The sequence below is a fragment of the Lissotriton vulgaris genome, chromosome 5 (assembly GCF_964263255.1).
Source record: "Lissotriton vulgaris chromosome 5, aLisVul1.2, whole genome shotgun sequence".
Lineage (NCBI taxonomy): Eukaryota > Metazoa > Chordata > Amphibia > Caudata > Salamandridae > Lissotriton > Lissotriton vulgaris.
This window is the reverse complement of record NC_141693.1, coordinates 114,478,859-114,505,581: the sequence shown is the minus strand read 5'-3', so window position 1 is coordinate 114,505,581 and position 26,723 is coordinate 114,478,859. Positions and strand designations below refer to the sequence as shown.

Sequence of the window (26,723 nt, the reverse complement as noted above, 5' to 3'; positions counted from 1 at the left end):
AACCCCACCGATCACCTCTTAACCACTGAACTCACCTCTCTTTATCACTCCGATCTGACACTCACCCTGGACCACCTTGCCTCATTGAAACAAACAAAAAAAAAACAGGGCTACTCCTTCCAGATCTTGGTTCACTTCCGACATCAATGAAGAAAGAAGTCTTCTAAGAACTGCTAAAAAGGACCTGGAGGTACAATCCCTCCACCCTTCAGCGTGATTAACTCCTAGAAGCACGCAGGTCTTACAAAAAACACATTAAAAACAAAAAAGACAGCTTTCTTCCGCTCGGCTCTAGACAATGCGAAAAATCGACCCAAAGAGTTTTTCAATATCATCAGGAACCAAACCTCAAAACCTATGACATCCTCAACACTAGCATCCAAAGAACGCTTCGACAACTTAGCCAACTTTCTCAGTGAGAAAATTGCCAAGATAGATCTCTCGCTTGGCTCAAAGCTCTCCCCCTCCATCGTGAACTTAGTGTCTAATAACCATGAGAGCGAAGCCTTGATGCCCACAAAATACTGGTCCTCCTTCATCCCCATCCATAAAGAGGAGATAGTTAAATTAATCTCCAATGCTAAATCCTCATCACACGCCATCGATCAGCTTCCCACGCACCTGGTCAAAGACCTGAAGCTTGTCCTAGCCCCACTATGGTGCAAGATCATTAACAGCTCTCTGAGATCTGGAAGCGTTCCAGACTGCCTCAAAGTAGGCCAAGTCACTCCTCTGTTGAAAAAGCAGGGGCTAGACACTGAGGACCTGAACAACTTCAGACCCGTCTCATATCTACCCTCCTTTCCAAAATCCTGGAAAGGTGTGTACTGCCTCAGCTGACCCAACACCTCGACAATATCAATCCCCTTAACCCTCATCAATCAGGCTTCAGAAAAGGCTATAGTACCGAAACCGCAATCCTCAATGTCCTAGATGACATCCTCAAATCACTGGACTCAGATTACTGCTTTCTTCACATCGTTCTAGACCTATTGGCCGTGTTCGATACAGTTGACCACAAATTGCTCATCAAGGCTCTGCAAGAAAGGGCTGGCCTTCAGGAGACGGTCCTCCACTGGTTCTCTTCCTTTCTCCACAACCATTCACAAAAAATAAAAATTAAAAACTTTGAGACCGACCTCCGCCCAGTCATCATAGGTGTCCCCCAAGGGTCTGTACTTTCCCCACAGCTTTTCAACATTTACATGGAACCCCTCACATCACTACTCAAGAAATTCAACATCCCTTTTCACTTATATGCTGATGACGCGCAACTTTATCTGGAAACCACTTCCATTGATGACATCCAAAGGCTTAACAACACGCTCAAGGAGGTGCAACTTTGGCTCACAAACAATCACCTGAAACTCAGCCAAGAGAAAACGGAAGTGCTCCTCATCTTCAACAAAAACGACAAACCCCAAATTGAAGAATGCCTCAAAGCCATTGACGCCCTCAACGGCAACCTCGCCCTGGCGGATTCAGTAAAATCTCTTGATATCACCCTAGACCCGAAACTGGACATGTAACAACATATATGAAGATGGGCCAAAAGTGCCTCTCAAACTGAAACTACTTTACAAAATCAAACGCTTCTCTCCCCCCCCTCCCGTTTCCAAAATTCAAGATCCTACTCAAAGCCCTCTTCCTCGAACGATCACAAATGAACAGATAGCAGACAACGCCGTCCCGAACCAAGAAACACTTCTGAACATTGAATCCGCTCAGAGACTCGTTTGATTTGTTCTACACCCTCCCACCTTCCCTCTTCCCCTTCCCTTCTATGTGCGTTCGTTACCCAGCCACAACCCTCATGTTATATCAATTATCCCTACCTCTTTTTGCTCATAAATGTACATGTTGTGAAGCGCTCCGATACCCTTTGGACCCGCTAGCGCTATATAAAACTCCTAAAATAAAAAAATAAAAAAATACATGATACTACCACTCGTTTTGATGTGCCTGATGGTAATAAATATGCTCCTCTGGCCCAACAATATGCTACAATTGACTTAGTGACATGTCACCTGATGGGTTCTTACTTTGTACAGAGTCTTTTAAAGGGCCTTTGAATATGATGTAATTCATAGCTTTATCATCAGAGTCCAGTCCATGTATTTCCACCATTGGAACTGTTATGGGGTAAGATTCAGTGGTATTACCTCTCACCTGTATTGCCCCCAGGCTGTAAACTGGTTTTGTGGAACATTGCTGGGTTAGTGCAAAGTTAAATAACCCTGATGTGGTTTTGATTTGATTGGTCTTCAAAAGACCTGAGCTCTTTGCCCTCATTACATTAATGGATATACTTCTTATCAGACCCCATCTATTGCAACTCAGACAGGACAGGAGGGGAATATATTGCTTACATTGGTCTTAGTTGCATTGGAAAAGGAAAATCACCTGGCATTTTTTTTTATTCTTCACATTTGTATTTGCTGTGGTTTGAGGGCAATAAACATAATTTTGTGATTATTTTTTTCTTTTAATAATCTGATTCTGAATGATATGGAAATGTCATGGAACAGGGCACAAGACCCCTTTATTAGGGGTCATCTTAGTGACAACCCTATAGTATGATTGGGAGACTTTAATGCTCGACTAAGTAAGTTCCTTCCATCCATCATGTGTGGATTTCTCCCACACTGTCCAGGGGAATGTCTTAAAGCTATTAGTAGTTAAGTACAATTTGCAGTTTGCTTAAGATCAGAGCTTCAACTCTGTTGCTCAAAAGCCAACTTGTATTTGGACATGCTGTCACAGTATCAATGATTATATCCAGGGCCATTGGAATTAATTGTCAGGAGAGGGCCAAATTATGCGGCAGGGGTAAGTAAAGTATGTGACAAGAAAAGCCAAATTATACAATATAATGCTGCACATTTTATAATAGTATTACTTTATTATTTTTCACTATTTACACTTGTTAACACTTTATGGGTATTAGGTGCACCTCATCAGTACCAGTTTAATACCCAAGTATATCAATAATTAACAGAAAGGAAAGCAGTCAACCTTTGCACAAGGCCTAACACTGCACTGTAACTCTTGCCACTAAATTTTGAGTGCCTTTTGAACAGTTTGAGCTAGTAACAATTTTTTTTGTTAAAATCTGCAGATTATGCAGCAGATGATGGATTATGTGGCAAATCTATAACTATGCAAAAATCGCCGCAGCCGTACAATTGCATAATTCCAGTGACCCTGATTAGATCTTGTTTTAAGTGGATCTTATTGATTAGATTTAAGATAATATGGTGCATGAAAATGTATTTAGTAAACATAATTTCCTTGAGTTATGGTGACTATGTTGCTTCGATGCCAACCATTTCTGTTCCTCTGGAAGCCGGCAAAAATAAAGGCATTGAGATTAAATGGGACCATGTTGAAAAGACTGCCATTTTATCTGAACTCATATCAAGAAATAATACCGTCAGAATGTCCTCTTTGGATTTTAATGTTGAGGCCCACTGTGTGGTTGATTTCTATGGTGCTTTATGCAGGACAGATAAGGACCCCCTGACTCCCCTTTTATACCCCTTAAAGACAAAAGCTGCAAGGTCGTTTGAGACTCGCTGCAATCTTAAGGCCGCATTAAAATCAGAACCTAAGAATGCGGATGATGCTCACCATAATAGAGCAATCTACGAGTAGTCTCTCGGCCAGAGGACAAGAGAAATCTGAGAGGAGGACAGGGAATCTCTATTAGCACCTAGTGCTAGGAAGGATAGTCGGGTGTTTGGCAGGTTAGCAACATCTCTTTTTTAAGGATTTGGCTAACTCTGTTCCAGACACATTGATCCCTTCCAACCAGTGGATGACACTTCACTGAAGTGTATACATGTTTTTGAACTACCTCTGAGCCAATTTGTGGGGATTGAAGCACCTCTTGTGGATACAGCTGTTGCCCTTGATTTGGAGTCAACTAATGGGGTGGCAGCCGTTAATGAGTGCACAAATGGTAAGGCACTTGAATTTGACGGGGTACCAGTAGATTAATTCAAGGAAAACTGGAACACTGGGTCCCGCTTGTGCTTTGAAGTGCTGCGAAGAGCGGCCTGCCGAATTCATGGTGCCATTGGATTATTGTACCGATCTTTAATAAGGGTGATAAAAGAGAACCTAGGTGCTATTGCCCGATCTCACTCATCGATTCTATCGCAAAAATTGCAGGTATTATTCTTTTGAACAGACTAGAGAGATGGGAAGAGAAAATCATTCTATTCAATCTACAGTTTCATTCTCATGCTGGGCTTCGTGCAAGTGAACAATCCCTTAATTTGTATCTTTTGGTAAGCAAATACGCTAAGGCTGGAAACCTTTGCCCGGCTTTGATGGACCTCAGCTCACTTTTCGACCAGGTCAACTGGTCAAAACTCTGTAAACCATGAATAAAACATTGCAGGATTTTTAGGACAACTAAATTCTAACGTCACAGCCAGTGTGAGATATGGCTCCAATGGGAAGACTATGCAGCCTTTAAAGTTAGAAAGGGCAGTGTGATAGAGCTGTGTGCTCCTATGTTTTCAAGTCACACTATATATTCATGGGTTAGAAAAGTATCCGCTAGAGCCAGTCACTGAATTTCCCCAGTTATGATTCTGTCGGATAGCAGCATTATAGTGATGTACAGTGATGTTAACCAGGACACCTGTCACCTTACAGAAAATCGCTGGATCTGTTGACTGTCTTCAAGGCAGGACTGGACCAGATAATTAATGAGAAGAAAATCCAATTTATGGTATATGATCCTAAGCAAGTTAAGTAGAGAGAATACAATCAATACCTCATGGATTGGGACAGTGTCTTTTCCATAGATAGGGTTTTGTGTTTTGAGATCAGAGCTGGCAGCCTTTAGGAATTACTAAGACTGTCGAATTTGCCATGAGTGTTGAATTTCTTTTTAGATTCTCTACCAAGTTGGGGGACAACCAGTTAAAGGAAATGGTCACTGTACATATGTCTACATGTGTCCCAGCAGCCACTAATGGAGATGGTCTTTGGGGGGTTTATTAAGCAACTAGGAAGCTGTCCAGAAGTGGAAAATCTCGCCGCCTACCTGCCTTGAGCTGTTGTAACTTCCAGAGCCCATCAATCCTTGGCTGCCTGTCCTCCCGCCTCCCGCTGCCCGACTCTCCTGATACTCTGAGTCACGCAGCCGAGTGGAGTGCGGTGCGAGGGGGGATCTCTACAACTACAATCCCCAGCAGTCAAAGCGGCGCAGGCCGCGCCATCTGCGCGCCAGGAGGCGCAGAAATAGCGCGTCACCCCGGTCGAGGGGGGGAAGCTGTCCAGAAGTGGAAAATCTCGCCACCTACCTGCCTTGAGCTGTTGTAACTTCCAGAGCCCATCAATCCTTGGCTGCCTGTCCTCCCGCCTCCCGCTGCCCGACTCTCCTGATACTCTGAGTCACGCAGCCGAGTGGAGTGCGGTGCGAGGGGGGATCTCTACAACTACAATCCCCAGCAGTCAAAGCGGCGCAGGCCGCGCCATCTGCGCGCCAGGAGGCGCAGAAATAGCGCGTCACCCCGGTCGAGGGGGGGAAGCTGTCCAGAAGTGGAAAATCTCGCCGCCTACCTGCCTTGAGCTGTTGTAACTTCCAGAGCCCATCAATCCTTGGCTGCCTGTCCTCCCGCCTCCCGCTGCCCGACTCTCCTGATACTCTGAGTCACGCAGCCGAGTGGAGTGCGGTGCGAGGGGGGATCTCTACAACTACAATCCCCAGCAGTCAAAGCGGCGCAGGCCGCGCCATCTGCGCGCCAGGAGGCGCAGAAATAGCGCGTCACCCCGGTCGAGGGGGGGAAGCTGTCCAGAAGTGGAAAATCTCGCCACCTACCTGCCTTGAGCTGTTGTAACTTCCAGAGCCCATCAATCCTTGGCTGCCTGTCCTCCCGCCTCCCGCTGCCCGACTCTCCTGATACTCTGAGTCACGCAGCCGAGTGGAGTGCGGTGCGAGGGGGGATCTCTACAACTACAATCCCCAGCAGTCAAAGCGGCGCAGGCCGCGCCATCTGCGCGCCAGGAGGCGCAGAAATAGCGCGTCACCCCGGTCGAGGGGGGGAAGCTGTCCAGAAGTGGAAAATCTCGCCGCCTACCTGCCTTGAGCTGTTGTAACTTCCAGAGCCCATCAATCCTTGGCTGCCTGTCCTCCCGCCTCCCGCTGCCCGACTCTCCTGATACTCTGAGTCACGCAGCCGAGTGGAGTGCGGTGCGAGGGGGGATCTCTACAACTACAATCCCCAGCAGTCAAAGCGGCGCAGGCCGCGCCATCTGCGCGCCAGGAGGCGCAGAAATAGCGCGTCACCCCGGTCGAGGGGGGGAAGCTGTCCAGAAGTGGAAAATCTCGCCGCCTACCTGCCTTGAGCTGTTGTAACTTCCAGAGCCCATCAATCCTTGGCTGCCTGTCCTCCCGCCTCCCGCTGCCTGACTCTCCTGATACTCTGAGTCACGCAGCCGAGTGGAGTGCGGTGCGAGGGGGGATCTCTACAACTACAATCCCCAGCAGTCAAAGCGGCGCAGGCCGCGCCATCTGCGCGCCAGGAGGCGCAGAAATAGCGCGTCACCCCGGTCGAGGGGGGGAAGCTGTCCAGAAGTGGAAAATCTCGCCGCCTACCTGCCTTGAGCTGTTGTAACTTCCAGAGCCCATCAATCCTTGGCTGCCTGTCCTCCCGCCTCCCGCTGCCCGACTCTCCTGATACTCTGAGTCACGCAGCCGAGTGGAGTGCGGTGCGAGGGGGGGATCTCTACAACTACAATCCCCAGCAGTCAAAGCGGCGCAGGCCGCGCCATCTGCACGCCAGGAGGCGCAGAAATAGCGCGTCACCCCCGTCTCGCGGGACGCCGGGCGAAGCCCGGGCCAAGGGCGGGCCCGTTTTAGCCCGTTCTAGACCGTGAGAGACTGGACTGGGCCACTCCCCTTACCTCCATCAATCATATCTACCTGCGGTAAGGCGAAAATCTATATATTTATATTGTACCTGGGCTACTATTGCTATATTTGCCATCAGGGCACTGCTGCTCACATTTGACTGTTCACTATGTCGAGGCAAAAAACACCAGCCACTCCGGCCAATACAATGGACAATTATCTGGTCCAGGTAGTGGCAAAAATCAACAATGATCGGAGGTCCTCCCTGGGACTTATGGATTCGCCACCTTGTGCCCAAATTAATCAATCAGGGGTATTCCAGTCTGCCAGTGATGAAATCATTACCGCCGACCCGATTGAGGACCCTAATGATTACTCAACAATAAATGTATCCATGGCTTCCATTGTCCACCAACCAGATCCGCTTGTGGATCTAATTATCTTAGAAGAGCCAAGTAAATCTGATGCAACTGTGGAGTTAGACCCAGAGAGCAATACCCCTCCCACTCCCGTCCCTGCACCAAGAGCCAAAAAAGGGACTACCAAGGCACCACCTAGAAGAGGTGGACTACGCTCGTGTAAGAACAAACCTGTAACTCCACCTAGAAGAACAAAGAAAAGGGTGGAAGAAGGGATAAGGGAGGAAGAATATGAAAGCGTAGACGGGGAGGATACCCTTTTAAATAAGCTCATGGGCATATTAGAGTCCAAACTATCAGGGTTAATGAAACCCCTCATATCGAAAGTAGACCAACTAGCTAATAAAGTTAATAAGCTAGAGACCATCCTAAGGAAAACCAATGAGGGGGTGGGGGAAATATCAAATTTAATTACAACTAAATTTGAACACATAGAAGCTGCTGGGAAAACTCTCGGGGGGAACATGAATGTAGGCCCACAAGTTCCATCTGAACAAATCCAACAAGTCAACTCTAGGCATGGTGACACATCTGATACGGCTCTAATCTTAAATCCAGCACAAGCAGTAGGCAACACTACCCCTGAGATTTCCAACTTAGAAATCGGCCCTGTTGAACTAATTGTCGAAGCCTCCCCCTTGATCCTAGTACTTGCTAACACACCGCCGCTGAAAACAGGACAGATCGAGTCTTCAGATTCCCTAAGAAATAAGGCTCTACAGCGGCTAAGTAACAACATGCATATAACACCCTCGGGTAAGGAAAAACTATCTGATGATCTGCTTACAGCAAGAAGGGTTAAGTGGATAGGCACCAAGGCAAAGAAATTCCCAGGGGATTGTGTGGTTCTGAATTTTAAGGGCCCTGAGGTATTGCCTGATGTCCTACGGAACATCTTCCCTCCACAACATAGAACAGCAGAAATAGTTCCACTGACACTGGATTTCTTCTATAGCAGAAGAGGTCTAGTAGCTAAACCTAGCATACTAAGAACAAAGTGGACAGTTGTGGGAAATAGAAGGACCAGGATTAACCCAGTATGTGAGTGGGGGCTAAACTTAGATAACCACTACTCTACGTTGACCGATCTAAACGAATGTGACTGACTCGTATGTGCCATCCTTATCCCCCCTGAAATCCAGCTGGTCCAAGGATATGTTAAGATACCCACCACAGACGAGCCTCCATCAGATATATTGTCTCTGGCCTCTAATGTATCCTTTACTCAAGCTCCAGAGGAAGTAAATCGAGTTCCGACTGAACCAAAAAGAGCACTAGAGGTAATTGAGAAGCCACCAACATTGAGTGGAGCCTTAGCCCGAGACATAGGTCGTGTTGAAACAATAAATATCCCTGATGTCGAACAGACACCCCACCAAATAGCCACACCGCCACTATCTATTATCTCTTGGAATATAGCTGGAATCGCAAATAAGCTAAATATCCCAGACTGGGTCGACTTTATCGACCAGTACGATATTATCATGCTGCAAGAAACGTGGACGCTTACACCAATCTTCCGGCAAGGGTATTTGAACTTTTACGTCCCAGCTACAAGAAATCGAGTGGGTCGTCCCTCTGGGGGCCTGCTAACTTGGGTACGGCAAACTTTGAATTGCTCGGTTAAGCAAAGGTCTATACCCTCCAATGACATTCTAGCACTTGACATTAGCTGGCAAAATGGCCAACAAGTATACCTGTTTAATCTTTATTCCAGGGGAGTTGCTAGGGGTAAACCATCAGAGACCTTAACGACCCTCGAGTATCACATTGAAATGCTACCAGTGTCTCCCCATATAATAATAGGCGGGGATTTTAACACTACCTTTGAACCTTTGGGCGAAGAAGATAGGATCCTGGCCGAAGATGAGGATACTAAGTGGAGAATCCCTCAACTAGATATCCCAGTAATTAGAAAATGGAGCACAGTAGCTATCCAATTGAAAAGTTTTTGTCTTTCTAGAGGGCTTAGAGCAGTAAATGGTCGGGCCCTGTCAGATTCAATGGGGAAAAATACTTTTGACAATGGCCGATCGGCCAGTAGAATAGATTACATACTTCTTGATGTCAGGGCCTGGGATAAATTGGTAGACATGGAAGTGAAGGACAAAATAGAAAGCGATCACAATCCTTTGTGCCTGACACTCCATCCCTACCATGAAATACCCGACCAGCCAAGAGGGGATCAAATGGTTACGCAAGACCTTGTAATCTCAAATAACCTTCGTCATTTGAAGTGGAGTATGCTCCTAGAAGATACTGCCAAAATAGAGATTCTAAAAGAAATAGTGGTGGACGAAGTCTCTAAGATTAAGTCCCATTATGGGATGGCTGACTTTATAGACTATATGATGGCCGCTCATGAGAAACTGTTTTCCAAAATTCAAAGCTTTTTTGTTAAAACAGTAGCCTCAAACAAAAAGAAAATGGTCCCAGAGATTAGAGGGTGGTATGATAAGAGCTGCAGGGTAGCTCGAGATAATCTCAGCAGGGAACTAAGATTAGGAAGTGAGAAACAGTAAGGCTGGCGAGAAACCAGTACAGACAGGCGCAAAAAATAGCAAAGAAGTGTTGGGACGAGGACTGTTGGCGAGAACTCAAGGAGGCGTGTGCCTCCAAAGACTCAAAGCGCTTCTGGGCCACAGTAAAATGGGCAAAGGGTGGCATAGCACTCCAGCCTACTAACCATGTCCCGAAAAACAACTGGGTAGAATACTTCCAGCCACAGTACGCCCGTAATCCCATGCTTAACAATGACTGTCCTCCTCCACAAGTTCACTACAATTCACCTATATTTGTTGAAAGGGACGTGAGTATTGTATTGGATTGTGTAGCAGGGGGTAAAGCTCCAGGCATGGATGGAATTCCGGCTGATATCTTTCTATCAGATCGAAAGTCCTGGTGTAGCTATTTTGCAATGCTGGCTAACGCGGTAGCTATGGGAGGGAAAGTGCCTGCATCTTGGAAGGGTGCTGAAATCATTCCCATATATAAGAAAGGTGATCGATCCCTGGCAAAAAATTATAGACCCATTAGCTTGATCGACACAGCACAAAAACTAATGGGCCGACTAGTCCAAAACAAACTGCAGCAATGGATTGACGAAAAAAATATTTTGTCACCTTATCAAGCTGGGTTTCGTCCCTTAACGAGTAGCGTTGACCAAGTCCTCCACTTCTTAACCATCTACTGGAGAAACGTTACTCTAAAGAAGGGGACATTGTATGCAGTCTTTGTGGACCTAAAAGCCGCTTTCGACTTGGTCCCCAGAGAAAAACTCTGGCAGAACTTGGCGGACGTAGGCCTAAGCCAGGAATTGCTTACACTCCTTGTTCGCCTACACGAGAATAATTTTGCAAGGATAAGGTGGGGCAAACAGGGAGAAGTAACTGATCCCTTTCCGGTAGAACGTGGGGTGAGACAAGGGTGTGTCCTAGCGCCAACTCTCTTTTCCATTTATATAAATGGCATTGTTGAACATCTAGAGAAGATTGCTAGTGACGCCCCAGTAATTGCTGGCTCTCGTGTACCAGTCCTCATGTTTGCGGATGATACACTCTTACTCTCCCGCACCCCCATGGGGCTCCAAAAAGTGGTTGATGCCTTTGGTGTGTTCTGTGATGGGAGGGGCCTTGAATTGAATACCACCAAAACAAAATTCATGTGCCTCAACCAGCAATCCACCTTCAAAGGAGTAATAAAATACAAAGGTACACCTTTAGAAAGAGTGGACTCCTTTTCTTACTTAGGCATCACTCTACAAGAAAACATGAGCTGGAAACAACATATTACCACAACCTTATTAAAGTTCAGGCAGCTAGCAGGTGCAATTAGCCTAAAACATCGCACCTCGCTGACAAAGCCAGTAAACTGTGTGCTGGAAATGTACTCTATGAAAGTCCTGGGGGCTTGTTTATATGGCTCTGAACTCTGGGGGTTTTCTAATTTAAGAGAACTGGGCCGAGCTGAAAACAGGTTTTTACGAGGGATTGTGATGGTCCCCCAAAGCACACCGACAATCCCGTTAAAACTGGATCTGGGAAGAAAATGCTTAGAGGACATAGCAAGGCTACGCCCTCTTCTATATTGGAGACGGATTATGGTGACCCCAGAATTGAGCCACTATGCAGCGGCATTGACGGATGTCATTAAATTTGACCGCTTCCATAGTATTCCATGGTTAAGGGAGCTTCGGGGACTCCTTATAAAATTGAAACTGGATTATCTATGGGACACCAAAGATGTAACCTGCTTTCCTACGAAGGCAAAGTTAAAAGACCTATATTGGGAAATGGTTTATTTTTCAATGTTTTGTGACAGTACACACTCAGATTTAACATCCCGCTTCTTAAATGTAAAAATGTACCCTTTTTGCGAACCTTTCTGGGACATTATTGAAAAACCCCACGATAGAAAACTTTATTTTCAATTCCGCATAGGTACACTCCCGCTGAACGCGTTTAAGAGACATTGGTCCCCGGCATGGGATGAACATTGTCACCATTGTAATGAACAAATTGAACACATTTCCCACTTCTTGTTCTGTTGTCCACTGTACTCGTCCCCCAGACGTAAATGCTTAAAACCTGTGTGCTCAAGCTTGGGAACCCGCAGCCAATCTGAAGCCCTCAGGATACTTGAAACAGATTGTTCCACATTGCTTGTGGTCGGGGTAGCAAAATTTCTTGCTTGGTCATGGTTAATTCGTACCCGATCTTTAATGGCAATTGCATCATAACGAAATTATGCATATTTTTATTTTTGCACTGTGCCATATGGATTATTGTATTTTACTCTATAGAAAATCTACTTTTAATGCATTGTGATAATTTGATGTATTTCGATGTATTTTATAATCTGGCACTATTCGACATTTCATGTTTAATATGTATTTTTAGCAGTATTTTTTTATATGTAGTATTTATTGTATTAGGGTTAGGTGAATGCTTTTATGACAAATGTCGAATAAAGCTTTAAAATGAAAAAATGAAAAATGAATGATAAGCAACTAGGCTTACAAAAACTGAGAATGTAAGTCTTAGTAGACTCTTGGCAGTCCCTCCTAATACCTAGACAGTTATGTATCTTGCTTACCTGGGTCTAGATGAGATCTCTGACTTTTTAAAATAAAGTCCCTTGTTTCTCTGGATTGTGATATGTCGAAATGTAAGGCTTCTTGTAAAGCCCACTTTCTTGGCATATGCTATGAAAAAAAGGGATTGCACTGAATCATAGGGGAAGGTTCTCTTTTCCTGCAATGACAACTTTACCATTAGAACCATACTTAATCTGGGTAACTAAATCACAGCACATGTCATTTCTAACACGCTTCAGGCTCAGTATTGCAAACGTATTAGTTGGTTCCATGTGTCAGGTTCTCACCAAGGTTTGTTTCCATAATGTGCTTGTTACTCCTGCAGACCACAGTCTAAAAAGCACTTTTTGAAACACATCCTGTATTCTGCTAAGAAAAGACAGTGTACTCCTGCTTCATCACACCTGTAATTGTTTTAATTAGTGTGTACTTGCTGGAACGTAGCAAAATACAAACAGAAATCTGTTAAGCTCAGGAGCATGCTGTAATGGGGGTTAAGTTTAAAAAAGGTATTGAATAATCTGTGGTGAATACCTTGTATATTTTATGGACTTTCTCTCGTTTGTAATTATCTTCTTCAAATACACTCTTTGGGTTTTGTACCTATCAGCAAGTTTGTTTACATTTTTTAAAGTTGAATCTTTGTTTTGGGAATGTATAATACTTATTGTATTTTATTGTTTAACTTTTATGGTTATGGTAACTGAATAAAGTATTTTGTCTGACTGACAGAACTGACGCATGCATCTCAAGAAGGGGGGGGGGGGGGGACACCCTTAATAGAGAAGACACAATATTCATAAAAGATTGTGGAAGGACATCAAATTGAATTTAGTTCCAAAATAAAAACAACCTAGATTTTGGGGATGAAATGTGTATTGGCAGTGCCCCACTAACGAATATGCCACAGCACAAAGTAACCACCCTCCCTCACCATTATTATTTAGTAGGCAGAACAAAAAATGTGTTACTGGAATCAGCTCATACATGATTCAACTAGATTACCACTGGGAAGTTACCTCAACTTTGCTACCTGGTCCAATGCCTTGGCTTTTCAATCTCACAAGCAGAGTACTTTATTTCACAATCAGTACTAGACCACAGCAACATTTTATAAAGCAGACATTTGGAATGTTCCAAGTGCTGGCACTGAAACGGAATACTAAATTGCAGCAGCCAATTCCTGGTTTTACAGATCACTATGGAAACATGGAATGACCCTACCATGTACAAATCTTTCAGTGTTCCCACAATAATCCATCGAGTTATGCCTCCTGATGCTCATTATATTCAAGAACATACACTACTATTCAACCAGTTCTACAGTGTTGCTGTAATGTGCACCTTTTGGGACAAACTGTCTCAATCTGGTGGTTATTAATTCTGCCTTTTCTTTACATTCAGTCAAGGCTTTTCATTTCATCTGTAAATTGCATTAATTTGTATTGGCAGTTTATATTTCATATATTTTGTTTTTCCTTTCATTGTTCACCATTTTTGTCAAAGCAGAGGGAGACTTCCATAACTCATTACTTGTTACTTGGCTTACTTTTCAAACCCCTTCCTTCATATAGCCCCCAACCACATACGTTTTTCAAAATGTCTTTTTTTTAAGTCTGTTTACTCCTTCTTCCGTGCCTCATCCAGGTTACTGCCATACAGTTTTACAGCATAATTACTAGCACCAGAGTACCCGTAGGGTGATAGTGCGCTCTAGAAGTGTTGATAAATAATAATAAATTACATATTTGTCTGCAAACTACTGGTCTGGCTGCACTCATTAGTTCTATGGTGCTCATAGGGTCTACCTGACAATTGGGAAGTGAGAGGAGACACAAGTGACAGACAGTAAGTATAGAAATCAAGTAAAAACGGATATATGTAGTCCCAAGTAAATGCTGGGAGACCTCTGAAGTTAAAATAAAATCTACTGCCTCTTCAACCATTCAAGCATGATCTTCAAATTCTTTTTTAGCATGTTAATAGCCAGCTTTAAACTGATCAAATTAATAGTAGTAGTGGAACTAGACCCGTGAAGTACAATGCCATGGGAGTGCCATGTCCAAAATTAACCACTGCAAAATACTAAATACACTGATATGTGATCCACTAAACTAATAGCTGAACGATTGACGGTGAGACAATATTGAAAGATGTCTCCCCTCTAACTTCCTTTAACTTACTATTAGCGTAGGTACATCAGGTCAGATAAATATATTTCGTGAGTAGGTCTTACAATTATTTGTGGAAAAAAGCTGCAGGGATCTGAACCATCATTTCCATCCCCAGCTTAAGTAAACTACTATTGATCCGATCATTCCAGTCTCATTCAAAACTCAAAGCCAAATGTGGAACAATAACACAACTGCTTTAGACTGGATAGCGTCCTACCTTCGAAACAAAACTAATGTCATCCATACCCCACCTTTCTTGTCCAAACCATACTCCACAAAAGCTGGGGTCCCTCAAGGTTCTATCATCTCGTCCATGCTTTTCAACATCTACATGAAGTCATTAACAGCACTGATCAATAAATTTCACCTCACGTGCTATAACTATGCATATGATACGCAAATACTCCTACAACTGGAATGCCCCAAAGACATTGGAAAATCACAAATGTTCAGCTGTCTCAGAGCCGTGGATCAGTGGATGACCTGGAGCCATCTCAAATTGAATACTTCAAAAACTGAAATACTCACATGTGCCGATTGGAAACATTACAACCCGCTTGCTGCATGGCCCGATGAACTGGGATCACCGCCCAAAGTATCGAAGGAAGTAAGAAACCTCGGAATGACCATGGACTCCAAGCTGTCGATGAATGCCCAAGTGGATAAACTAGCAAGATCAAGCTTTGGTACTATAAAGACGCTGTGAAGAATTTTGCCTCATTTGGGATTTCCACACAAGGTCCAAGCTACCATCTCCCTTGTTCTGTCCAAACTCTTTTACGCCAATAGCCTCTACCACGGATCACCTTTAACAAGCATGAAAAGACTACAATGGATTCAGAACTCGGCTGCCAGACTACTCTTGCATATCAAACCACGAAACCACATCTCCCCTGCCTTGAAAGCCCTGCATTGGTTACCGGTTGCCAGAAGATCCACGTTCAAGCTGCTTTGTATCACCCACAAAGCAATACATGGAATGGGACCGCTCTTCATCAGGAAAAAAAATCACCAAACACATTCAACAAAGGAACCTCGGCTCTAAAGGAGCATCTCGCCTCAAAATCCCACCATACAAGAAAAAACCATGGGTGGCACATCCTTCTCTGTTCAAGCAGCCAAACTATGGAACTCCTTACCCCCCCAACATAAGGTCCACCGACAACCACCTTATCTTCAGAAAACTACTCAAGATTTGGCTCTTCACCACATAAACACCATACGCAAGCAGAAATTTACAGCATATCCTCTGTATACAAGCATTTTTTTTTTTACTACAGATATGTACCCATCTTTGTGTAAATAGTGCTTGATAATTGAGTGAAGGATTTACGAGGAAGGATTTGTGAGCTGCGGCTATGTAGAAATATTAACGAAGGGGAACCAACATTGAGTTCCCTTAGTGTTTCAGTTATATTGCAAAAAGCGCAATGGGAGGGAGCACTATTTAACCTTTGAGTAACTCAAAGGTTAAATAGTGCTTGATAATTGAGTGAAGGATTTACGAGGAAGGATTTGTGAGCTGCGGCTATGTAGAAATATTAACGTGACACAAAGATTTGGGGCTTGTGAAAAACGAGCCGGCACGTTGAGTCTGGGTTTCGAAATAATGGATACAGACAACATGTCACGATACCCCCGAAGAAGGGTTAATCCCGAAATGCATTGGATAATTTTTAAATAAAAGACGTGACATGTGGAAACCCCCTTGCCTCCTGTGTTTGTATAAAACACCTTCACATTGGATTCGAATGGATAAAATGAATTGAAGCAATTAAACTAAAGGGATGAAGAGGAAATTGGATAAAAAAGGAATAAGTTGAAGAATAAAAAAAAGGATTTGATTGATTGAATTCATTCAAGCATTTTTGGCTGTGCTGCTCGAAGGGGAACCAACATGGAGTTCCCTTAGTGTTTCACTATACTAATTCAACACTAATCCTCTATGCGTCCTGGAGTAGCGTGCTATTCGCCGAAAAAGCGCTTCGACGCCTTGTCAGGGGTAGTAAGCGCTATATAAATGCAGTTACAATACAATTAAAATATACTGGGTTTTCCAAGAGTATGCACCTAAAATTACACAGCACAGGCATCAACTGTTGCAGCTGCCATTTTTAGAGCATTTTGTGTTTTTACTGCTCTAGGTCACATGCTTGTCCCCAGGGATAAAACAGGTTGCTAAATAAAGTGTGAGAGCAGAACGAATGGTTAATTATGCCTATTAATTGAATTGAATTGAAAATTCCATTTATATAGCGCATAACCACCCGAAGGCCTCGCAGCGCTAGAGACTGAATTCTGTGTGCGACTGCAGGGAAAGATTAATGCGCTTTTGAGAACAGATGGGTTTTCAATTCTCTCCTAAATGACATCAGGTTGCTGTTTTTCCTGAGGGACAGGGGTAGGGAGTTCCATGCCTTCGCCGCTGAATAGGTGAAAGAGCGGCCGCCCCATCGGGCTCTCTTGATTTTTACTTTGGTTGCCAGGTGCAGTGAAGCTGAACGTAGGGTTCTAAGCGGCACATACGGCGGTATTAGAGGGTACAGTACTGCCGGGCCAGTTTGATGAAGGGATTTGTGCAGGATGCACATGGCCTTGAATAGTGATCTTGAGGCTACTGGAAGCCAGTGAAGCTCCTTTAGGGCGGTTCTCGCTGACTGCCAGCGAGGGATATTAAACAATAGGCGGGCGGCGCAGTTTTGGGTGACCTGAAATTTTTTTGTCACTGTTGCCGGGGCCCCAAGATATAAAACATTTCCGTAGTCCAGGCGGGAGAGAATCAGGGCCTGGACCATGACCCTCCTCGCCTGGAATGGGAGCAGAGGGAGCACTTTCCGGAGCATTTTCATTAGCCCTATGCATACCGAGGCAGTGATAGTAGCTTGGGACGAGAAGTCTAGCGCTCTGTCCAGCCAGACTCCCAGACTCTTTATCTGCTCTTTAGGAAGGGGGGGGAGTACCGAGACACAGAGGCCAATCATCCAGGAAGGAGGTAGGGGAGGAATTACCAAGCACCATGATCTCGGTCTTCTCCCCATTGAGCTTGAGGTGGGAGAGTTGCATCCACCCAGCTACAGCCTCCAGACATGGACCCAAGGTGTTCGACGAACCCCCCTCGTGGTCCAAAGAGACCACGAGTTGAGTGTCGTCAGCGTAGGTGACAATCCGCACACCAAAGGGGAGAACGATCTTCTCCAGAGGCTGCATATAAACATTAAACAGCGTGGGGCTCAGGGAGGAGCCTTGAGGAACCCCACAGCTGAGAAGATGTTTTGATGATGTCACCTCGCCCTCAAATACCTGGAAGAAGCGTTCCTCCAAAAAGGAGGTCAGCCACAACAGGGCCGCGCCCGACACTCCCAAGCCACTTAAGCGATGTAATAATGTGGCATGGTTCACAGTGTCGAACGCGGCACTGAGGTCCAAGAGTATGATGGCTGTTTTACCACCTTGGTCCATTATGGCTCTCGCTGCCTCCGTGACCGCTAAAAGAGCGGTCTCAGTGCCATGTTGTGGGCGAAACCCTGTTTGGGAGACCTGAAGCAATTTGTTGGATTCCAAATATTCCCCTAATGCTTTGTTGATATGCCTCTCCAGCAACTTACTCATCCATGGAAGCAGCGAGATAGGGCGAAAATTGGATAGATTGTTGGGATCCAAATTCGGTTTTTTTAACAGGGCCCTTACCATTGCACACTTCCAGGCGGCTGGTACAGAGTTGGAGGTAATGGAGGTATTAAGAGCCTCCAGCAAACAGGGGCGGATGGTGTCCATTGCTTTCACTAAGGTCTGGGGTGGAGCAGGGTCATTTGGGGATCCTGAAGTAACCTTCTGAGCAAGAGAATCTAAAGTATTAGAGTCCAGGAGTGGAAAGGTAGCCAAGGAGCAGGATGGGGGCAAATCTGAATCTGAGGTGGGCAGTGGATTAGTGCCCCCATCATTTGCTGCTAATTGGGAATAAATGGCCTGAATCTTCTGTGAGAAGAAAGTGGCAAGATCCTCACAGCAGGCCTGCGCCCCCTCTGATATAGGTCTCTCAACAGGAAGAGATATCAGAGATTTAGCGATCTTAAAAATTTCCCTCGGTGAATTAGCTGCCATATTAATTTTATTTTCATAAAACTTGGCTTGAGCAAGTTTTATCTCCCTCTTGTAGTGCATTATAACTGCCCTGTACTCCAATTTTTTAGATTGAGAGCGGTCTTTCCTCCAGGCTCTCTCCGCTTTCCGGCACGTTTGTTTCAGGGCCCTAAGGGCGAGAGAGTACCAGGGAGCGACTTTGGGCCTTCTGATTGTTTGCAGGGAGCGTTTTGGAAGGACTCGATCTAGAGAGTTGGAGATCCAGTTATGAAAATTATGGACTGCTAGGTCAGGATTCTCCGTTTTTTGGGGCAGTTGTTCGGAGAGGGCCTGTTCCCAGGTGTGAATTGAAAGCGCGCTCCATTTCCTACCCCAATGCCTAGTATGGGGTGCAGAGGTAATGGGAATATTGATGGACCATGTAATGGGAATTAGACAATGGTCAGACCATGGCAGTGGTACTGGTGCTTCCACCGAGAGCGTGTCCAAATTACTGAAAACATGGTCCAGCAGATGGCCCCTATTATGTGTCGGCTGAAACCCCTTTTGGGTAAGACCAATGGCTTGGAGGCTAGAGCGGAGGTCGTTAGCAGCGGCATTGAGGGGATCGTCTAGATGCAGATTTAGATCGCCCAGCAAAGTGAAATTGGCAGAGGTAAGTACAGAGTAGGCGGCTAAATCTGTTATGTTGGCAATAAAATCACCAGAAGCGCCTGGTGGTCGATATGCCAAGATCCCAGAAAAGGTAGTAGTCGGAGACAGACATAATGAGAAATATAGGTTTTCACACGATGAAGAGGTGGAGGGGGTGATGCGACAGCTATAAGTATCTTTATAAATAATAGCTAGTCCTCCACCCCTGCCTGTCTGACGATTATGACATTTGATGGTATAGCCTTGAGGAATGGCTCACACATTAATAAATGTTATAGCCCGTTTTTGAACCTGCACAGCACTTAAATGTAGCCGTCTTTATGAACAACGTGTTGCATCCTTAATTGGTCCCTAGTTGTCACTTTTGACAGAATTTATGTTGTTGTATAAGCTTAATGGGGTAATGGAAAAAATGCAGTTTTTTTTAATTCACTTACTTTTGACTAGAAATTGTGATCTTATGACATGAACCACTTTCACTCAATTATCAATTGCGAAGTCGTCTTTCCAACAAAGCAGTGACTAGCAAATTACTTCACATAAAAATTGAAAAACAGTAAATAAATATATAGCAGACATTTTTGCAGCACTATTCTACTATACTTGTATTTCATGCTCATATGACCAATACCAAACCTAAGCTGGCCAACTGCGTAAAAAACATTACCAGGTTAACAACTATTAAAAAGTAAATTCTTTTGTTGGCGTACTTACTGAAAAAGCAAGTTTTTCCAGAAAATGGGAAATGCCACTTGCATATTTGGCTTCATGTCTTGACCCCGAATTTATGAGAACTGATGGAAAGAAAACCATAAATAAAAATGAACCCAAAGAGAGAAAAGTGAGTGACTAAATAAGTCTCCCTACTCCGAACTAACAGTGCTAATCGTTATATATTACAATATTGAGTCACAGTTACCTGTAAATACATCAAAATGGTTAACTATATTTTGGAGGTAAACAATTATGTGAAACGATGACAGTTTAACACCTTAGCTGCTTTGGAACGTCCAGCTCCAGTGCTGAACGTTCCATTGCGCAGGTGCAGCTGGAACGTCCAACGGCAGCACTCTCGAGGTAGTGGTGCCGTCGGCCGTTGGTATAGGCGCAGCACTTAAGGGGTTAACCCCTCCCCTGCTGATGACTGAACCGCTCCGTCATCAGCCGCGGTGGCGCTGTGCTGATGACGGAGCGGTTCCGCACCTGCGCGGCACGAATTCCGCGCCTGAGCTGGGCGTTCTATTGAGCGGGCGGGGCCATGACGGAACCGCTCCGTCAAAAGCACAGCGCAACAGACGCGGATGACGGAGCGGTTCCGTCACCAGCATGCGCCCGCCGCTCTTCGCCCCGCCCCCTTACAACTGCGGCGGAATAGCCGCCGCAGTGAAGAGGTTAAAACTCAACAGTAGTGCATTACTTGCTGCTTAGTCATGCAATTTTGTAGTCCTATAAAAGATGCCCTACCAAAGTGAATGCTGCATTTTCTTAAGCCATATTCAGGCTGTGAACAATGCCCCATGTCTTGCAGGTTTGTTGCCCACTTTTTTGCACATGTATTTTGCTCAGGCATGGCAAGCTCCGTAAACCATAACTTGCACACCAGCCATGTAAATCATAACTTGCAGCCCAATTGCAATGCCTAATACCACATAATATTCACACCACTAAGAACACCTGACAGTACAACGTAATTAATTAGTAATATATACCAAGAAAGAAACCCTACTGTATCCATTGTGGTATGATTAGAAATGTTGATGGTAAAGAGATGTGCCAAGTTATAAGTGAAATTATTTGTCACTTGTGATGTCTTTCCTATCGTGGGCGAGGTCATGAGCATTGCACTTAGTGTGAGAGTTAGTGTTTTCACTTTATAACACTTAATTGCCATCTTTCTAGTCTCTTGCCTCCACAGATCAATTTTTTTTAAAATGTAATAGTCTATCACATTTCTCAGGAGGTTGCTGTTCCTACCAAGATACCAAAATAGCAATTTTACTTTATGGAGCATAACTGATATGTTAGTAGAGCAGTGCAATGTGGCCTGCTATTACTCTACAATTCATATTTTTATAATTTTTATTTTTACTATTTTTACTAAATTTCATTTTTGCATACTTTGACAATATATCCCGCCTACATTTTGAAAATGTGCATCACCTGTAGTAAACTATACTTATAGTGAACATGCCCCAATTGAGAGTTTAAGAGCAAACTACTATCCATGTACGAACCAGAGTTTGTCGATGGATGATGATATAGAGTTGTGTTATAACTACACTAAAGTAATCACCACGGTGAGGGGGCAATAATATTCCCCAGTCTCATCGTCCTTATATTTTAACACCATATAGTTACCAGAAGCAATTAAATGTAATTATGTTTTTTATAATTTCATTCACTTTCACGGGCCCCCACTTAACTTTAGAAGTACCTCCCTGACTTCAGGTGAAGGCCTGCTCTCTACCAAACCTAGTTTCTAGAGAGCGAGGACTGCCGATGATGAAGCATGACACCTGGTGGTGTGTGAGGACAGTGCTTCACTTTTTGTGAGATGCCAGCATCTCCACTTAGGATTTAAGAGAGTTTTCGGTCAAACCCTTAGGGCAGCTTCTATTGTGTATGTTTATAACTACACGCCACAGTTTTTCCTGACAGATTTTATCAAGTAAACCTAAGTGAAATGCATCAGGGACACATGCCTCGGAAATAGACAAAACCTTCAGATTTAATGCAATAAAAAAAGTAATTTGCATGCTATGCTACATTGCAAGTTGGAGAATTTTAAATACAAGCAATTTACTGTATCTGATAAATACCCTCCACATGAGTTATAAATATTTACCCACTCCGCATCAGGTGCTAGATAGTGAAAACACAACTAGAAGTCATAGAGCTTTCCAGACACTGGAAATACACCAAAATTGTAGGAAAGAGGGTTTAGCTAAATTGAATGAAGAACCCTGTATGGTGGGTACACAATATAACTGTGGTTGTGGGTGCAGCAGAGATCGTTCATTATATTACAAGGCTAAAGAGTTGCGAGGTATGGTATTAACAATTCAAAAATTTTTAGCTGATACTTACTTCCCACTGTACAAAACTGTCCAAATTTATTCTGTGAGGCAACACGCAGCCCATTCTCCAGAGTTGTAACTTTGGTTTCAAATTTTTCCTGCCCATCAACCGTTGCAAAAATGGGTTTGGGTACACCCGGAAGAGGGGAGGAGAGAGAGATGTTGGCATTACAGGTTCCGTGGCTGTACTGTCTGAACCCGGCCAATCCGAACCTGCAAGATCAGTATGCATTAAGATCTGGAACAACTGCATAGAGCACTCGCGATAGTGAATAGCCTTTAAATCCTAGGCAACAGAGGGAAAGAAACACTCAAGAATGAAAGTTCTACAGGGCAGCATGAAATAGTAAACAGACTACGCTACACTCAGATTATGGATAGGATAAGCAGATGAGGGTCTATTACAAAAAAAGTAGCCGTAAGGCAAGACACAGATTTGTCAATTTTCTCAAATCGGAATTCAATATAAGAGAGACTGTAAATAGCGATTAATATTTTGAACCAATCGGGTTGATGCAATGTCATGCAGACGCAACCGTAAAAGTAAATATGGAATCCACTGGGAGTGAATGGCAGAGGTTGAAGTGAGTGGCAACTAATGGAAACTGGGTTTCATTGCTATAAATGTTACTGCTATATTTCTGCTTTTTCTATTCACAGTTCTGGTACTTTTTTTTCCCACTTAACCCCTTTACTGCGGCGATAATTTTGCCGCAGTGCGGGCGTTCTATTGTGTGGGCGGGGCCGCGTCAGTCAACGGACGTGCGCAGCACTACCAAGGTAGTGCTCGCGACAGCTGTTGGCCGACAGCAGCAACAAAGGGGTTAAAGCACAGATCTTCAGAGCACGTAAGACCACTTGAGATTCTGAAGTAAAGTTCACTTTTGCTCCAAAGTAGCTGTGAGTGATCTAAACGTACATTTGTTTAGGCCAACTCAAAGCATTTTCTGTTGGAGCATAAATATGATATTGATCAACTTAATCCCGGCCCTCTGACAAACCTACATTCAAAAATTGTTGTCCAGAGATTTTCATTTTTGATTTGTGTTTTTGGATCATTAAAGAAGTAATTTAGGTTGGGTAGACATTGCAGATCGGGCCGAATTTTTCTGGACGACAGTTGTAACTTTGCATATGTGTTGCAGTGATGATGTAATATTTCAGGAACCATGAGACCTATACACTTCATTTGGTGTCAATACATAGGTTTTGGAGGTCACGTAGTCTTGCAGAGATAGAAAACAACAGCTCAGAGCAACCCTTCCACAATTTTCTAAAATGGCAGCTATAATAGAGAAAGAAGACATATATAGAAATGAAACAATATTTGATTTTAATCCTTTTATGTATTCACCAATGTTTATGATCTGAATACAATAATGTTTATCACTCCTGTTTTAGACATTTTCATAGCTCACTTTATTTGTTTTGTCAATCGGTTGTGGTATATTTGCAGAATGTTGAACATTTGAGAAGAGCATATCGACAGGAACAGCTTTTTGAAGCACAGGTTTTGCAAGTACATATATGTGCAAGTTCTGAGGGTAGGGGCTTCAGAACTGTTGTTGGTTTTAGCACCCCATCAATATCTTCCCAACCATATTCATACGGATCATTTTCTACATGTGCATGATCCAAAACAGTTACACATCTTCTGATCAAGCTTTTTTAAATGGGTCCACACACAGACTATGACGTCAGTGGAAGGTCACTTAGCGGGACTTATCTCTTGAATTCACTGTTTCCCGAAAATCGTAAAATTTGTGATTCAGAACTCGTTTTTCACACACGCACACGCTATTTTTCTACGTCTTTAAAAGTCACATTCTTCTTCTGTCTCAGCAAATACTGTTAGAACCTTCACAAGTTCAGGAGTTAAAGGTCCAAGCTCTGTTAGAATTTTGCTCATGGTGTTATCACCAGTAAGAATATATGCCTTGATAAGAACATTGGACGTCCCCATGTCAAGTTTCTAGTACAGACTATGAAGCGAAATGAAGTCTTTTCTCACCTTTTCCATAACGTATCCATAACTCTGACAATCCTTCTCTTATAACCATTGCAACAAATCTAAGTAGCAGAATAATAACATCTGTATCATTTGACAGTACCATGACTCGATTGGAACTATTTCGAATAGCCCACTTTGCTGTAAGTTCTTGAACAATATGGCCTGTACCTTTTGAATATCTCTCTGCAGGCACCAACTCCTCATTGACAACCATTCCACTTGCAATAATTGGAAAATTAGTGTTCACTGAAGCATCAGCAATGCTTTGGCAAGTTAAGATTTGCACGTTCATTTTGTTCTATGTGGAGGACTAGCCCCTTGTATGCTGATGACGAACCCCAGCCGTCATGCACTACGGTGCTCGTGTGCTGATGACGGCTGGGGTTCGTCATGGCCCGCCCCTGTTCGTTGGTTTATCGCACAGCGGCGGAAACGGGCCAGCAGCGAAGGGGCTAGACTTTATCAAGCTGCACAGGTGCAGGTGTCGAACTTTTGATGCAGGCAAGGTCAATTGTCCCACTTGACATAGTCAGATTCACTCACATTCTTTGACAGACAGTTCAAGATAAATGCCAAAGACAACGTGCAGTTCTTGCAAGGGGCACACTGACTAGGATATCTGTAGAACAGACTGAAATCTTGACCATTCGCAATTGTGACAAATAGTCCACAACAACTACAGTTTTCAATGAGGACACCTTTTTTATTGAAATTCTTTAGGTGAAAGGTTTTTTCTCTCGAGCACTTATACGAGTTTGTGCTTCACTGGTTTGGTTGCAGCATCTCCATCAAATATTGCGTTTTTGGAAGAAGATAATGCATCAGAATGTCTTTGATAACTTCACCCATTTATTTTGCAACATCCACCTCTCTAAGGGGCTTGCGAAAGTTATTTTTCTGTAACTGGTTTAATAGCGGCTGATTGGACGAAACTAACTATGGCAATTAAAGCGTGGAAGTTTAGCTTTAGTGATTATGTCAGAGCTTTTTCTCTTTCTTTTTTTATTTTAACAATCTTTATTACACATTTTTATTAGCTTTACATTTTACCCCCCCACCCACCTCCCCCAGCGAGACCAGGTAGCAATTTATACAGTCAAATATCAGTAGATACACATTGCAGTTCAATCATTTTCTGAAAAAAAAGAGATAGATAGAAAGAAAAAAAAAGAAAAAAAAAAAAGAAAAGGAAACCAAAAAAAAAAAAAAAAGAAAACAAAAAGAAGGGGAGGAGAGAGAAATACATTAACGAGAAATAAAAATAAAAGAAGACCTCATGCGTCTAACAAGATATTACTATATCAAGTATCTCCCATTGTTCCCCTTAATCATTCTCTTCGATCCATTCGAGAAGGGGACCCCATATCTTCAATCCTCTTCTACGAGTCTTATAGCCTTTATTCCTATCGATGGCAACTTCAAGGCTACATGTCGCCAACAGTCTGGCCCTCCACTGTATATATGATGGTGGTATTGTATCAAGCCAAGCTGATGCAAAACACAGCCGGAACACCCCCATTGCGACAAAAATTAACCCTTGTATCTGTTTTGGCCTAGCGCTGTTTGATACCCCCAGCAGGACTTCTGCTGTTGAAATGTTTACCTCATGGTGAGCTATCTCTGTAAGAAAGCCTGATATTTTGGCGATTAAATTAGTTAGCAAGTCACAGGAGGCAAACATGTGGATAATATCTGCCGCTGGGAATGCACAACGTGGGCAGGTTGTACCTTTCCCAGTTCCCCATTTAGCTATTTTAGATGGAGTATATTACAATGAGAAAAAGGTCTTATAGTATTGTGCTTGAAGCCTAATGGACATAAGGCATGGAAGTGACATTTCATATGAATATGCCACACTTTGGGTAGAGAGTCCGAGTTTAGTCTGCCATGCCACTATGTGTTTGTTCATGTCATCTGGTAGCAAAGCATTCAGAGCCCCATAAATCTCACCAATTTTTAGGGGTATTTCCCTATTTAGGTTTCCTATGAATGCACACAATTGAAATTTGATTCGGCCACCCCCTTTCTTCAATAGGAAATCTCTCACTTGAAGAAATTTAAAGAAGTCCTTATTAGGAATATTGAATTCTAGTTTTAATTCGTCAAATGATTTAAATCCATTATTCGAAAAAAAACAGCCAAGCTGAGTGATCCTCAGATCCTTCCATTTCTTTATATAGTTATCATGAAATATCTCTGGCATTCTGAGTTCTGATTCACGGGAGTGTAGTAAGAATAGCGACCTAGTCCTAATAGCTTTTTAACATCCCCCCAAACTTTGCTAATATTATTGATGTTCTTAAATTTGACTTTTTTAAAATACCCGTCATTAACATGTCGCCATA

At 43.5% G+C, this 26,723-nt stretch overlaps 1 protein-coding gene across 2 annotated transcripts in view; it reads right to left on the bottom strand.

Moving 5' to 3' along the window:
- The window catches only part of PMPCA (peptidase, mitochondrial processing subunit alpha), a 127,075-nt gene that overhangs the window by 77,858 nt on the left and 22,494 nt on the right, over nt 1–26,723 (bottom strand). For both annotated transcript variants that reach the window (XR_015295859.1, XM_086921026.1), the window contains exons 2-3: nt 22,378–22,580; nt 20,005–20,084 (exon numbers count right to left, since the gene is read on the bottom strand). Coding sequence is in view for 1 of the 2 variants with exons in the window: in XM_086921026.1 (XP_086777152.1) it covers nt 20,005–20,084; nt 22,378–22,580 (283 nt within the window). In the remaining variant the exon portion in view is untranslated. The remainder of the gene's footprint in view (nt 1–20,004; nt 20,085–22,377; nt 22,581–26,723) is intronic.